Source organism: Mustela nigripes, chromosome 4 (assembly GCF_022355385.1).
Source record: "Mustela nigripes isolate SB6536 chromosome 4, MUSNIG.SB6536, whole genome shotgun sequence".
NCBI lineage: Eukaryota > Metazoa > Chordata > Mammalia > Carnivora > Mustelidae > Mustela > Mustela nigripes.
The window spans coordinates 51960405-51977094 of record NC_081560.1 but is presented as its reverse complement, the minus strand read 5'-3'; the positions used below and the strand labels follow the sequence as shown (position 1 = coordinate 51977094).

The window sequence follows — 16690 nt, the reverse complement described above, 5'->3', positions numbered from 1 at the left end:
GGTGGTGCATCTCTCAGATTATGCGTGTTTCAGACTCTCTTGGAAACAAAACGTTTTACCCTCATTATAAAACCTCCGTGAAGCCTGAAAACAAGAGAACTGAATACCCAAATAGTTCTCATTCATGAAATGTTCATTGCAGTTTTTCCAAAGCCAGACTACTAGGTTCTTTATGCATGTGTCAAAGACTATTTTTAACCCAATCAGGAAACTTGCAGGACCGTAAAGTTGGTTCACGCTTCTATCTTATACTATCTCTTTTTCCGTTACCTATTTATCTTGGCTGTATTTCCTGTTCATGTGTTTTGTTATCTTTTGCTACAAGAGACCATATGAAACCGATTTCTGTGTTTTGCATCTTTATTAACTAATTTACATACAGTAGCATTCACTCTTTGGTAACAAATGCATTGGCAGATAACCACTACCACAATCAAAATAGTAGCTCAGTCACTGTCGACAATTCTTCCTGCTATGTCTCTGTATTCAAGCCTCTCCACTTCCAATTCCTAGCAATTACTGAATGTTTTTTCTATCCCTGTATTTCTGCCTTCAGATTTTAAATATAAATGGATCAGAGAGTATATAGCCTTTGGGTCTTATTTCTTTCCCTTAGCATGCAACACGAGATCCGACCAACCTGTACCTATCAATAGTTTGTTCTTAATATCTTCTGTATAGAGGGACCACAGTTTTATCAACTTGCCCATTGCCCATATGTGCTGCTTCCCATTGGGGGACAGCTGGAAATAAAGATACTATAAAGATTTGCGTGCAACTTTTTTATGTACTATTTTTTAAAAGATTTTATTTAGAGATTCATTTATTTATTAAAGTGCACATGCAGAGGAGAGAACCAGACTCCCCACTGAACATGGAGCCCTACACGGGGCTCCATCCCAGGATCCTGAGACCATGACCTGAGCTGAAATCAAGAGTCAGAAGCTCAATGGACTGAGCCACACAGGGGCCCCATACTGTATTCCTTTAAATAAAAAATTTTATAAAATATTAACAACAACCAAAAAACCACCCCACTGGACTGATGCTTTCCTAAAGAAAACTGTCACTGTATTAAGCCATTATCAATTTGTACATAGCTTAAAACACAATGCACTCTTACTAAATTGCTTTTCAGCGTATGAAAATACAGAATCTTCAGAGTACAGTTATCCAGTTGGTGGCCTCTGATATTTGTTATCCCACTTTCCATAATAATAAAGTATTTAGCTCTAACATTCCCCTCTTGGCTCTTTCAACTATGTCTGGCATTGTGATGTGGTTTCTGAGCAGTGAAATAGAGATAAAAATATTCTATGGCAGCTAATAAGAAAACTCTCTAAGAGGAAGATTCTTAGTGTCCTCCAGCTGGCTGGACCACAGACTCGTGAGAGCACAGAACACTGTCACGTGGGACCAGGAGGGACCAAAGCCTGGGGAAAATGAGCTAGAACATAGGTCCAGGGACTTAGTCGACCAAAACTACCACACCAGCACTGGACTACTTACCTCCAGAATACGTTTTTCTGAAAGTCAACTTTGTTGAAGCTGTAGTTGGGGGCTTTCCATCATAGCCACACCCTATGTAGCCCCAGGATAGAGTGCCATATTCAGTTCGATTATGAAGTGGCAGGATGACTCATGTTCCTGTAACTTACTGTCAGTAAAGCACTAAGAGCCACAGTCGGCAGAACAGTACCTTAATAGAAGCTCCTGCAAAGCGAGAGAGCTGCTTGATGTGCTGTCCCTGCTTGCCGATAATGGCGCCAACAGATAGGGCTGGGATAAACAGATGGACAGTCTCCGTTTCTGATTGCTGTTGGAAAGACAGGACATACGTGTATTTGGTAAAAGTAGGCTGTTACCATTGGCAGAGGGATGGGGGCACTCATACAGTAGAAATATTAGGAAGCTGACAAGAGTTAACCTGAAGTTGAGAACATCTGTTCCTTCTGAAGACATCTGACTTTATTTAAAAGGTTACTTTACACCAATTTTCTTCGACCTTAGGATGTCCCTGATCTACAGATTTAAAAGGTAAGTCAAAGTCACAAAGTTTAGATTCCTGACAAACAAATGAAGTTGTGGGCCACACATCAACAATGTATCCAAGGACCCAAGTCTACACCATAGCCATGTAGGTTTTGCTTTGTAAACACCTGATGAACTCTTCTCAAAAGGAAGAATTCCCGAGTCTCTCATTATATAGGACTGAATCGTGTAAAACCTTACTGTCACTGTTCAGTACACAACCACACCCAAGCAAAGGACAGGTTGATATATCACTTTAGTGGCAAAAAGCCCTAGGATTCTTTCCCATATAGTTATTATTCCTCCCATCTCTGCCCTTCCTTTGCCACTTAACACATGGAAAAATTGGAAAACATTTTGAAGACTAACTCAAAGATTTTTCAAAAATGGATTTTATCTGTATACTTCTCAACTTTCCACTTCAAGCCAACTATGTCCTTCCTGAGTCATCTCCCTTTAAGTGGTCACTCCTGTAGGGTGAACAAACACACACCAGAGAACACTGGGTTTTTAAAAAAAAAAAAAAAAAGAAAAAGGCTAAACCAAGATTTAGTGATCTTACTGGTGAGCTATAGTTTCTAAAATGCAGAAGCAGTTCACATGTTCATACATTAATACTTGCTTACTTTTTAAGTAGGCTCCTTGTCTACTGTGGAGCCCCATGTGGGGCCCATACTTACAACCCTGAGATCAAACCCGAGCTGAAATCAGATGCTTAACTGACTGAGCTACCTAGGCACTCCAATACTTGCTTAATTTCTAACAACATTTAAACATGTATCCAAGGAGAAGTCAATTCTAAGAAATTTATTCCAAGAAATATTTTTTATTTTCTAAGACTTTTTTAAAGAGCTATTTTAAGGTGAACTACATTGAATACACTAACTTAATATGCAGTAGTTTGTTTTGTTGTTTTTTTTTAAAGTACACCTACCAATTAAGATTTATAGAGATATTAGAAAATCTATTGCAGTCAGAAATGTACACATTAACTACTTGGTAAGAAACACTCTCGAGCCTTCTTACATTACATTACTTCTTACATTCCTGTTACGGAGGATACTGTAAATTCCAAGTACTCAAGTTGGTCCCTCAAGTAGTCTGTTCACACAGAGCCATGAAACAGCTTCAGTCTAATTCCTCATTTACCAATCTACAAATTTGTAAAGTCTCAAACATGTCAACAATTTTGCTTTCAAGCATCCCAGGAACTAGGAAAATCTTGAGAAAATGATCATTTTAAGCAGTTTCTGAAAATCTTAATAAAAAGAAACAGCAGCACTGGGCCCATTCATTTTTACTGGATATGAAAACAAACTATGTGCTACCTAATGTTGGTCCACCAAATGACTACCACTCTCACAACACACCAATTTCCAGGGGCATTAGCAGCTCCATCTTCTCCCCATTAAGCCCAGAGTGCAAGCAGAGAGCACAGAGGACTCGGTACCACGGATCTATGGGGAACATGCTGCTCAACAGCAGAAACTCACGTCTGGATGAATCAGCCATTCCACTTGCCCCTCAACACACACCAGAAGGCCGTTGCACCACAGAACACTGTTTACTCACACTATCTGGTAGGAATTTTTCTTAATGGTCTATAGTTTCTTTCCTCTGAAGCAAAGATTTTTTTTAAAGAATGAATTAGTAAATATTCTAGAAGTAACAAAAAGAAGTAACAAGAGCGCTGGGCTGGTTCTTTAAAGGAAAACCTTTTTGTCTATGTAACAGATAAGAAATTGAAATGAGAAAAGGGAAATGTAAAAACATACGTCAATAAATCTGAAAGTGTCAAAAATCTGTCTAGTAGGAGTTACCAAAAATCAATCAGAGAAATTTACGTTGACCTAAGCAACTGTTACCTCTATAATCAACTAATCACCTAAATAAAGCACCAGGCCCAAATAAGTATAAATTCTTCCAGGCAAAATGCTCAAGAAGAATTACCAAACCCAGTAGAAAAGAAACTAGGTAAGGACAGGCAGACCTATTTCATGGGGGGAAATGGATTTAATAAACCAAAATAGTAAATTAATGGTAACATGTTACAAATAACATTTTTTCTTTTTTTACTGTAAGGATACAGCTTAGATCTCTTCCCAATGTCATTCATATGGCCCTGCCTCATCCCGTCAAACAGGGCATTCCTCCAGCTAGACTCACCAGTGCTGTCTCCTCTCCATGCAGGAGCATGTGTGTTTAACAGTTTTCAACCAATTCATGTAATGCTGCCATCAAATCTTTATACAAAAAATTGTGCCCTTGTACAAGTACCTCTACTATATAAATTCTTAGTAAAACTGCTTGAGTCAAAGATTCTGGACGTTTAAAATTAATAATCATCAAGTTATACAAAAAGTTTCCCACTCTGTTCACACAGAATGGTGGAATCCCAGTTGAGACATTCATGGAATGTGTGGGTGTTACCTTTGTGTTTAGCATAGTGGGAGATGGGTAAAAAGCATGCTGAGGTCAAAATTCAGGTTTAAGGAGGAGGTACCTATGATCGGGGAGCAGTGGTATACAGGAGTCCTGTGTGGTGAGAGTTTGTGTTTTCTCTGTGAGGTGCATCACCTCATCTAGATCTCACAGTCCATACAAACAAGAGAAACAACATTTCCATCTTATAAAGAGAAAACTGGAAGAAACAGAGTAAGGGACTTGTACATGGTCACATACTGACTAGTGGTGCAGCGAGCATTCAGAACTGGACATCTCTCTCTCTTAAACCATGTTTACTTAAAACAAAAAAAAAGGACATACCCTGCTTCCAATAGGTATGTATGTGCTTTATAATACAGAGATGCAGAAGTGATTCCTAAGAACAGCCCAGGGGCACCTGGATGGCTCAATCAGTTAAGCAAGTGACTTCAGCTCAGGATATAAACTCAGGGTCTTGGGATCCAGGCCCACATAGGGTTCTCTGCTCAGCAGGCAGTCTGCTTGTCTTTCTTCCTCTCCCCTTACCCCCTGGAGCTTGCTGGCTCTCAAAACAAACAGATCAAAAAACCACAAAAACCAAAAAATCCCAAAACAAAACCAAAAACAGAACCCACGTAACAGCCCAACAGAACTCCCACATGAGGAGTGCTGCCTTCCCTGGCACTATCAGTCTTCTATCTACCTTGGTAGGACTTCCTCAGGCAAAAGAAATTTCCCACATATTGTTGGCAAAAGCTTAAGCCTTTGATCATCAATGTGCAAAAAATGGCATCAGAGGTAGTCCACTAAAATTTATTTATTTGGGGGCACCGAAGGGCTCAGGTGGCACAGCATCCAACTCAATCTCAGGTCTTGATCTCAGGTGTGAGTGCAAGTCCCACATTAGGTGTAGAGCCAACTTAAAAAAAAAAAAAATGCTTTGGGGCACCTGGTGGTTCAGTGGGTTAAAGACTATACCTTCGGCTCAGGTCATGATCCCAGGGTCCTGGAATTGAGCCCCACATGGGGCTTCTCTGCTCAGCGGGGAGCCTGCTTCCCCCTCTCTCTCTGCCTGCCTCTCTGCCTACTTGTGATCCCTGCCTGTCAAATAAATAAATAAATAATCTTTAAAAGAAAAATGCCTTATTTTGAAGAAAAGGGATAACTAAAGATTAAGAATGATGTAATGGGGGTCAAATGGCACAAACTTCCAGCTATATAATAAGTCACAGGAATATAATATATAGCTTGATGACTATAGTTAATACTATACTGCATATCTGAAGTTTAGGAGAGATCTTACAAGCTTTTTTTTCTTTTTCTTTTTTTTTTTTTTTTTTAAATCTTACAAGCTCTTATCACAAGGGAAAAAAATCACTATGGTAATGGATGTTGACTTCTTGGGGTGATCATTTTGCAATCGCAACAAATACCAAATGATTACATTGTACTCCTGAAACCAATGTTGTATGTCAATTATGCCTCAAAAAACCTTAAAGAAACTTTAAGAATAGTTTAATTGGGGCGCCTGGGTGGCTTAGTGGGTTAAGCCTCTGCCTTTGGCTCGGTCATGATCTCAGGGTCCTGGGTTCGAGCCCTGCATTGTGCTCTCTGTTCAGCAGGCTGCTTCCCTTCCTCTCTCTCTGCCTGCCTCTCTGCCTACTTGTTTTTTAAAGAATTTTTTTTTTTTAGATTTTTTTATTTATTTACTTGACAGAGATCACAAGCAGGCAGAGAGAGAGGAGGAATCAGGCTCCCCGCTGAGCAGAGAGCCAAATTGTAAGAACACATTCATCTGCACAAACCCATGCAATATAACCATAATTTCAACAACTCCAACTAGATAGATTTGTCTTTCTTAGCACTTAGTGTGTGTGTGTGTGTGTGTGTGTGTGTGTGTGTGTGTGTGCTTTAAAGATTTTATTTATTTTTTTTGACAGACGGAGATCACAAGTAGACAGAGGGGCAAGCAGAGAGAGAGGAAGGGAAGCAGGCTCCCTGCTGAAGAGAGAGCCCAACGTGGGGCTGGATTCCAGGACCCTGGGACCATGACCCGAGCCGAAGGCAGAGGCCCCAACCCACTGAGCCACCCAGGCGCCCCTCTCTGCCTACTTGTGGATCTCTGTCAAATAAGTAAATTAAAAAAAAAAAAAAAAAAAAAAAAGAACAGTTCAATTGAATGACACCAAAAACAAGATGATGCTCCAACAGAACAGGGATCCGACAGCAACAGGTTTGTTGTCTCATTTGCACACACCTGTCTTAGGCATATTTAAGGTACTTTATAACTTAGATTCTCAATGTTTGTTTCTGCTGTGAGAATAAAATAACCATGTCATGCAAAAGTTGTCAAAAAAAACCTTCACACAAGTCCTTCATCTTTACCTGACAATTATTTTGTTGTATCTGAAGGAACTATTTTCAAGATCTGCAGAAAGTTTGGTTTCCCTATTTTTTTACTGATTTCTGTAACACTGCAGTCAAATCTCTAAACATAAATCTTAGGCTCCTATATAAATACTTCCAAGATCTTATGTAACACAAATGCCAGATCAGAGTATTAACATTTACCGTTGACAGTTATTTCCAAATTCTCACACTAATACATGTGTTTTATGGCCAACGAATATATTAAAGGGGGAAATCCTATTTTGAACCACGCCTTTCACACTTACAAAACAGAAAGCAACAGAGGATTCTAGACCCCCATGCCAAGTTTTCTACAAATGAAAATCATCTGAACTGTGCTCTTCTTTCCAAGTCTCTTCACTGACCTGTAACCCCCAGGAGGTACATCCTATTTCCTGTTAAGAGTGAACCTCAAATTCAACTCCAGGAAATATTACCGAGGAAAACCATTGGATTGTTTCTTCAACATATGTACACAGAGCTGTACTACTTTCTTGACAACTTGGTATTTCTGACGTTTCCCAGGACATAGTACGACACCACAGGTCTCAATACAGCCGTCAAATACATGAAGCCCCCCTGCCTCTCTATACCAGCCCTCTGAGAACAAATACTCCAAAAGAGGGTTTGACTTGCCACTGAACTCTCTGCTATGAGAGCTGTGATAGGGCCCTGCCCTGCACCACTTGGCCAAGTCACTTCTGCTGCTATTCACTAAAACACTAAACGAGTAACATTAGTTACTCGTTCTTTAGTATTTCCCAGTGCTAAGAATAGTGCCTCTGTATGCAAAGCACCATATCTCACAGCCTGCCAGTGTGTTCTGCAATGACCATGTACCACTTATTCCAGGGGACCTTTCCTATTTTAATAACTGAATTAATTCAGACATTGACCATAAATTGTGCTCAATAAAAATTTGTCATTCTGGTCCTTATGGTAAAATTGATACATTAATATTAACTTTTTAAAAGTAAAGATAGGATCTAAGTATTTTATCTCACTGAGAACATCTATACCATGTTCTTCTGAGTAATATACTTTTGTTTTTGGCCTGACATGATAAAGACCTTTTTAATGATCAGACGAAACCCAGTGTATAATTCGCTCAGATGTGCCCGTTGTATTTTGCCACGACTGTGTAATTATTTGTTTTCTGGGCCCTGCACCAGAAAAATTTTAGGCTGCTTAGAAAATACATATAATCTAGAAGTAAAACAAAGGAGGTGAAGAAATAAGAGCATAGGGACCTGAATATAAAAGATGAAGCCAGGAATGCTGTTCTTGTACACACTTGGCTCTAAGCTTCCTAGCAGCTGATTTAAAAAAAGAAAATCAGCCGCATAATTGAGTATGCCTGGAAGAGAAAAACTATCCATTTGCTTAGTAAAAAACACTTTTCCCGGGACTGATCCCAGAGAGCAACTTCTGTCTTCAGAGGAGTAATGTTAACAGGCATCCTTGGAGCAAAAGCTGCAGAGACTCGCAGGCACAGTGTGGGCATGTGTCCTGGCCTAGAAGATGCTGAAGACAACTCTCCCAGGAGAAAAGCTCAAACCTAGGCTCCTGCCACAAAAGCTGATCAAAAGCCAAATAATCTTTCTGACACAGTGACGAAAGGCCATCAGTGCTTTTTTTTGTTGCGTTTTGAGGGTGGGACTCAAGCCGGAGTCAACACACCCAATACGAAGACTAAAAACAAACTTAAAAGTTGTGTGAGGTTTTGAAAAAGTAGGGGTGGTCAGTAGAAGAGGACCAAAAGGACCAAGTTTTAACAGAAAAAAGGGGTGAAGACATAAAAAATCCGTATACAGACAGAAAACTCTTCTGTGCTGGGATAAAAACAGGACCAACCGAGCCCATCCGACAGAAAAAGCAGTGTCAGAAGCAAACTAAGCGTACCAAGAGGAGGTACCGCGCTGATGGGCAGTGAGGCGTGCCCCTGGCAACAGCACCTTAATAAAAAGTTGACTCATCAGATGTCTGAGGCTTGATGAAGACATTTCTGAACACCACCCAATTCCCTTCACGCCAATTCCACATCCACCGAGCACCTCCCTGACCGTTACTTTTTTTTTTTGACAGAGATCACAAGTAGGCAGAGAGATGGGGGTAAGCAGGCTCCCTGCTGAGCAGAGAGCCCCATGTGGGGCTTGATCCCAGGATCCTGGGATCATGACCTGAGCCAAAGGCAGAGGCTTAACCCACTGAGCCACCCAGATGCCCCCTGACTGTAAGTTCCTTTTAAAGGAACCTTTCCTCTGGGAATATAAGGCACCTCACATTATTATCCTGCCTATTTGACAGTCATTAAACTGGCGCTGTGGTACAAATTACTGTTGTGTAGAGTTCTGCATAGTAAGCCCTGTTTCCAGGATGTGGATATGTAGATAATTCTTACTTATAAAACTAAGAAGCCAGAACAATGGGTTATGATAAGCCTCTTGCACCTGTGACTTCAAGTCTCAGAGATCAAGCTTGAAAAAAAAAACTCATCAGCATTACCCTTCCTTGTTACACATTCTCTGCGTTTAAGTTAATGTTCAGCTTCATTATCCTGAACCTTTCTTCCTAAACCTTCAGGTGAAGGATAGTCACATGACCCAAGCAGCTTCCCAGTGGATTTCTGCCAGATGCCTATTGGCAAAACCCCCTTTGGACTTCTTGGCAGACTCTATGTTATAGCTTGAAATAACATAAGAACAAAGCTGCTCAACTGAAAGTTTGCATAACTGGTGAAGTCTGCCAACGAGTAATTCCTAATCATCTATCATGAGGAGATACAAGAATGAGCAAACAGTAAGGTTAAGTGTATTTCCTTTGTGGGGAACAGAACCTAAGACATCACAAAGGCATGGAGGCAAGCCTGCCAGCTAGTAAGACCAGCCTTCAGGAACCTGGAAAGACGCCAGTGTTTCCCTTTGGTTTGTACAACAGATAGCATTGGGGATTTTTGCTTTGTTTTGTTTTGTTTTAATGGATTTTGGTCTGGAACTGAAATTAAGTTTACTCAACTTCATGACCTGAACAGAATACTGAAGTCTTCAAAAAAAAAAAAGGCGGCACTGAAAATTTCTCCCCATAGCTAAGTAACCAAGGCCTCCTAGAGGTACTAGTGTATACAGTAAGTTATTTACTTTGATTTTTTTTTCTGACAAAAGAGCTGTACCTATAATAAGAAATCCTAAGTAGTAAGGCTAAGAGAATAGATTCAAAAATCCCTTTCAACTCATAAAATATTGTTTCTTAAAGAGCACCCTCAACTAGCTAAAAACCAAAGAAAACGTTCATCTTTCTTGCCTCTTCGATAAACAGAAACTTTGCAATTTTCAGACCACACTATTGTTCTGGAGACTTCTGGGAAGATTCCAAAGATGCTATCAAAATTATGAAGACAACAGCACTTGAGCTAACTCCTGCCAACCCCAACGCCAGGAAATAACATTCAGCTATGGATGCTGTCCTGGGCCATGCCAACTTCAGCTCTTGCTCTGTTCAGGAACTGCCAATGGCCTCTTCCCTACTGTTCGAGCATTTTTGAAAGGAGCGTTTCTTGTCATTTCTAAACTCAAAGTCTGCCAATTAAGTACTGCATGAGCCAGCTGCTAGGAAGGAACTAGAGACTTTTTGTCTGCTAGAAGAACCGACTCTGGCTCTATCAGAAAAAAAATCCACCTGGCAGGTTCCAGTTAGAATACATTGAGGGAGTGTGGTGGGAGGGTGAGCAAAGTTCTGGAATAGAACAGAAGCAAAGGATTTATCCAAAGTCAAGGTGCATCAATTCCCCTTTCATGTTACAAAACAGCAGTGAGAAAACAGGAGTAAAAAAATGAAACAACTCTAAAAGAAAGAGGAAGCAATACATAAAAAGAGAGTCGAGTCTTTGAAACATTGAGTCATCAAAACCTACTTCTTACCAGGCAATATACACTTAAAGTAAAAGAGATCCACTGCTAACCCACAGGGCATCAAAGATTAAAGAGTCAACCTTAATGAGTAACCGACTTCCCTGTGAGAGCTTCTAAGGACCAGCAAGCTTCTCCTCAGCAGCTGTAGACGCCAGGCCGTGGCGGAGGAGCGTCCTCGCGTGCTGAGGGCAGGTACCAGCCAACCTTTACTCCTCTAACCCAGTTTTTCAATAAATGGCATCACAGACCCTCAAAGACCTACAATACTAGGTTCTTCAGCAAGAAGAAAAGTGAAGCCAGGGGGGGAAAAAAAGGAACATAAAAAGAAATGGTAAGAAAGAAAATGGATCAAGCTTTGACAAATTTAATTATTGCCTTTAAAAACAAGTTTGTGTTTCAAAAAGTGGTGACCAGTAGATAGACTTAATAGTATTAGTGATCTGAGTTTAGACAAAGAACCAAGTCTAATAATACAGAGTGAAGGCAAAGCCATTCCAACCTAGTATTTCCCCAAAGAGTTCTATACTAAAACAAAACTTGTCATAGAATTGTTCCCCTAAAACAATAAATCAGGAAATTACCTCATAGCTATTTGGAAGTAGAATTCATTCTAACTAGTATCCAGAAACATAATACATTCTGTGAAAATGGTGTTTTCCCCTTTGTTTCGATATGAAAATAATCTGCAGGATAGAATCTGAAAGATCCCATTTTCTCCTCCAGAATCGACTTAGATTATTCTGGGCTGTTTTTTTGGGCAGCGCGGGGGGTGAGGTGGGGGGCAGGAGAGACGGGGTTTTTTTTTGTTTGTTTCGTTTTTGAGAGGACTTAAAAGCTCACCTGCACCCTCGCAGGCTATATTTGCAGGTAATATCACAAAATCCAGTGGGGCAGGGTTACTCATCTCTACGGTTACAGACACTGCTTCCCAGCTTCTCTTGTAGCAGATGTACCCGATGTTATGTTCTGGCAAACATGACTAACCCGTGGAAGTGTAAAAAGCTATGGTCAGGTAGTGTCCATATAGGAGGTGGGTGCTGATTTTTTATCCTTCATCCTTGCTGGCTGGAATCAGACTCAATGGCTGGAGCTTGAGCAGTCATCCTGGTCTGGGAGGCAGCATGCTAACTAAGCCAACAGGAGCACCTGTCCTAGATGATGCAGCACCACCACCCCCAGCCTTGGATTGTCTACCCTTCACCTCTCTTGATGAAGAAGGAAAACTCATTTAAACCAATTTTTTTTCCCTGTAACACCCAGCCAAAGCTAATCCTGATAGACACAGCATGCCAACGTATATTTAAAGGCATGAAAACAGACATATGGCAGCATCCCACAGACATTTCTGGCCTGGTATTTGTGGATTGTAATCATAGGTGATCCAGAGGAAAGGAGGGAAGTTTTTGACCAGGTTTTTGTTTGTCTGGTTTTTGTTGTTGTTGTTGTTTTTAAAGAATCAGAGAAAGCCTGCAAGTGGGGTGGGGTGGGGTGGGGTGGGCGAGCCTAGGGAGAGAATCTTAAGTGGGCTCTACGACCAGCCTGGAGCCCGAGGCGGGGCTTGATCTCCTGACCCTATGATGATGATCTGAGCCCAAGTCAAGAGTTGGACATTTAACTGACCAATCCACTCAGGCACCCCCTGCCCACACTTTAAAATAAAGCACAAACAAGCTAGAAAGAGTGACATACCTGAGTGGTATATATTTATGCTTATCCCAAGTATTGTCTACTGTGCATTACCCTTGATATTTTTCCAACATTTAAGTCCACCTTCCACAGAATAGTAAGCACTCCTTGCAGAACAGTAATTTGACAATGAATGGGTAACAAGGGACTCCTGCTGACCTTTACAAAAGTCACCAATTTCTGAGCTTCCATCTGCTCCCACAGAGATTCTGATTCATGTGAGTCCAAGGAGAAACACAGGTTCTTAACCAGTTAACAAACAGAGCAGCAGTTGTTAACCTTGGCTACCTCCACACTGGAGTCAGCCAGAGTGCTTTCCAAAGTATTACTTTGGAATACAAAGTATTACCCCCAGTTCCTGCGCTGGGGGATGGACTCTAACACAAAAGGTCTGGGGTAATTCTAACATAAAGAACAATAACAACAAAAATTCTTCCTTGTAAAGCAGATAGTAGAGAAACCTACTCTTTACAGAACATTGCAAACTAAGAAATGTAGAAGATGACAGACATAAAAAGAGTAATATATGATTAGGCAAATGTCTGTAATGGATACAAAACCCACGGGGGGAAAGAATGTTGGGGAGCAAGACACATATTCTCAAAGTACTACTGATTACATCTTCATCATAGATGGGAAAGGTACCCTTACAATGCAGAACTCAGACACTACCTTTGTTTTATGATCAAACAACATGACGAACAATGAAACAACATGACATCATCTGCTTCCCAATGGGACACAGAGAAGGTATTCCTGCCTTCAAAAAAGGTACAACCCTGAGTCTAATCATGTCCAAGCAGTCAGTCAAACCCAAATGAGGTGGCATTCCAACCATTAGGCTGAATTTTTCATTCCATGAATTAAAAAACAAGGGTGGGTAGGCAGTAGGTGATACCACGTGGAATGGACTCCTGCTAAAAACAAAAAGCAGGGACTAGAGAGACATGACAACTGCAATGTAGAATCCTTAGTTGGATTCTTTAATGAAAACACAGGTATATAATAGAACATTATGGGGTAAGTATGAAATTTAAGTACAGACTGCATATCAAATAATAGTATTGTCCCAAATTTTTGGCTTTGTTTTTAAGATTTTATTTGACGGAGAGAGCTCGAGCAAGCGCACACAGCAGGGAGAGCGGCAAGCAGAGGCACAGGGCTAAGCAGGCTCCCTGCTGAGCAGGGAGCTCCATCCCATCTGGGATCAGAGCCAAAAGCACTTAACCTGACTGAGCCACCAGGGGCCCGTGCACCAAGTTTGTTCTTTATCTCTCATTTATTTATTTATTTATAAAGATTTTATTTATTTATTTGACAGAGATCACAAGTAGGCAGAGAGGCAGGCAGAGAGAGAGGAAGGGAAGCAGTCTCCCTGCTGAGCAGAGAGCCTGATGCCAGGCTCCATCTCAGGACCCTGGGATCATGACCTTAGCTGAAGACAGAGGCTTTAACCCACTGAGCCACGCAGGCACAGCCCTATCTCTGTTTTTTAAAGATTTTACTTATTTAGAGAGACCGCGAGAGAGGGAACACAGCAGGGGGAGTGGGAAAGGGAGAAGTAGGCTTCCAGGCCATCAGGGAGCCCAATGCGGGGCTGGATCCCAGGACTCTGGGATCATGGCCTGAGGCAAAGGCAGATGATTAAAGCCTGAGGCACCCAGGAGCCCTTCTGCCAAGTTTCTTAAGAGTGATCATGATATTGTGGTGAACATCAAGGTGAATTCCTTGAGGAGACTAAGTTAAAAATAGTACAATGCTCCCATTAATTACTTTTAATTATAACGTTTGTAAAAATATTACCAAATTTCCAAGATAGGATTATATACCTATGTATTTCTAAAGAGAAAGATAATAGTGAGCCCGTATTTCTGAAATCCACAAAAACAAAGATTTTTTTCCATTCCGGAGAAAAGGGTAGATAGATTACAGGAATAGTTCTCCCCATAATTTCTGACACATTCTTTGAGGTTTAAGACTAGCAAGCAGAGATAAAGCTAAGTTGAAATCTACAAAAAATTGTAAGAACACATTCATCTGCACAAACCCATGCAATATAACCATAATTTCAACGACTCCAACTAGATAGATAGATTTGTCTTTCTTAGCACTTTGTGTGTGTGTGTGTGTGTGTGTTTTAAAGATTTTATTTATTTATTTGACAGACAGAGATCACAAGTAGGCAGAGGGGCAGGCAGAGAGAGAGGAAGGGAAGCAGGCTCCCTGCTGAAGAGAGAGCCCAACGTGGGGCTCGATCCCAGGACCCTGGGACCATGACCCGAGCCGAAGGCAGAGGTATCAACCCACAGAGCCAGCCAGGCGCCCCAGCACTTAGTGTTTTGAGTGCTACCTCCTAAACCCATTTAGATAAATGTCCATGTGTGAAGTTGGGGATTCTGTTATTTCACTGCCTACATACATGTAGAATAAAATGTCCACTTGAATTCCGCAAAGAACTTGGATTTTTAAGATTATCCACATTCTATTTAAGTAGAGAATTTCCTTTTCCTGCCCATGAACCACCAGGCCCTCAGGGGTTCTGAACTCCTTCCCCTTGGCACTATTTCTACCATTACTACTGGCAGCTTCTCCATCTTCTGATCTCACTGACTGCTTCTACACCTAGCTGATTTAGTTTTAAAATCCCAGGAAAAGCAAAGACCACCTATTCCAGGTGGGATCTTCCTTACATTTACTTTTGATTCGCTTTTATTAAAGGTCACTGACTCTCTTCCCCATTCTTAAAATGAAACAAAATCTCTACTTGCTTTAAGTCACTCAGACATTTAAAATCATAAAAGTCCTTTGGAAATAATGTTTTTAATATACTCTCACTTGTCTTAAAACAATCTTAATTTTTTCTTAGAACACAAGAACCCATTACACAGAACTGTATCACTAAATTACAAAACTGAGCAAATCTACATAACATTCCTATTACTTATGAATCTTAAAAATAGCTACCTAACAATCACTTTAGGAATTTCCGCACTGAAACAGCCACTTAAGTGTAAAGGACAGAATGTTCTATAATCCTACCACTTGCAATGTGAGAAGCTTTACTGACCATGGTATGTAACCAGTAGAGAGATGAATTTAAATGACACCTCAATTTACAAATTGGCAAAATGAGGAACAGACAGATTAAGGGGCGTGCCCAAAGAGAAAGCTAGTTTAAGGCACCTAGCAGAGATGCAGCTTACAGAACTTTTTCAGCACAGAGTAACTTTAAATAATCAGTTCCTTGTCACTTGTAATCAATGCTATTTTACACAAAAGTGTCATGGATACATGTGCCCTAAACTCAGTAACATGACAAATACCATCTATTTATAATAAAGAAAACTAGCAGCCATATTAGATGTTAAGTCCATATTCTCTCCAATTCCTATTTTAGGCTCACTTTGACTCTCCTATTAAATGTTTTATATTTGAATTCTGTAAAAACTAGAAAAGTCTGACTCGAGAGAAGAGTCCTTAAAAGATAATTCATCTAGTTCAGTTTCTTCATTGTGCAGGTTTGAAAACAAACACAGAGGAAAGAGGAGAGTGACCTATGGCGATACAAAGCGCAGGCAGAACTGGGCTGGACCTGCACTCTCACCCCAGGGATCCTTCCCCCCAGCCCCTTTAAGCATCAAGGTACACACAAGTCAGCTACTTCACAGCACCTTCAGCTGTGCTGGAAAGCTTCAGACACTGCCTGGTGGATCTATTCACACTGGTGTGGGGCTGAAATTTTGATGCCTATCCATAGATTAATGGGCTGGTCATATGGCTTCCAGGACGAAACATGTTCAGAGTGGCAGATGAGTTGCAGGGGAAGATGCAGAAGTTGCTGATCATAAAGGCAGAAATATTGCAAGAGGTCAAATGTGAAAAACACTTAACACAGTCTGGTGGTTAAGGACAGGCCAAGGAAATTCTTCCTTGATAAAATATGAACAATCTGGGGCACCTGGGTGGCTCTGTGGGTTAAGCCTCTGCCTTTGGCTCTGGTCATGATCTCAGGGTCTTAGGATCGAGCCCCGCATCAGGCTCTCTACTCAGAGGGGAGCCTTCTTCCTCACCTCTCTCTTCTGCCTCTGCTTGTGATCTCTCTGTCCAATAAATAAATAAAATCTTTTTATAAAATGTGAACAATCTTAGCAATCTGTGTTCTCTATACAATTCTAGAAGCATTTCACTCTACATGTAGTCTAGGCAATGTTATGATGGAACGCTGAATGATT

At 40.8% G+C, this 16690-nt stretch overlaps 1 protein-coding gene across 1 annotated transcript in view; it reads right to left on the bottom strand.

The window, feature by feature from the left end:
• IGF2BP3 (insulin like growth factor 2 mRNA binding protein 3) overlaps positions 1–16690 on the bottom strand; it is a 147852-nt gene that overhangs the window by 7005 nt on the left and 124157 nt on the right. Inside the window, exon 9 of the mRNA XM_059397520.1 lies at positions 1700–1816. Within this exon, the coding sequence (XP_059253503.1) occupies positions 1700–1816 (117 nt within the window). The remainder of the gene's footprint in view (positions 1–1699; positions 1817–16690) is intronic.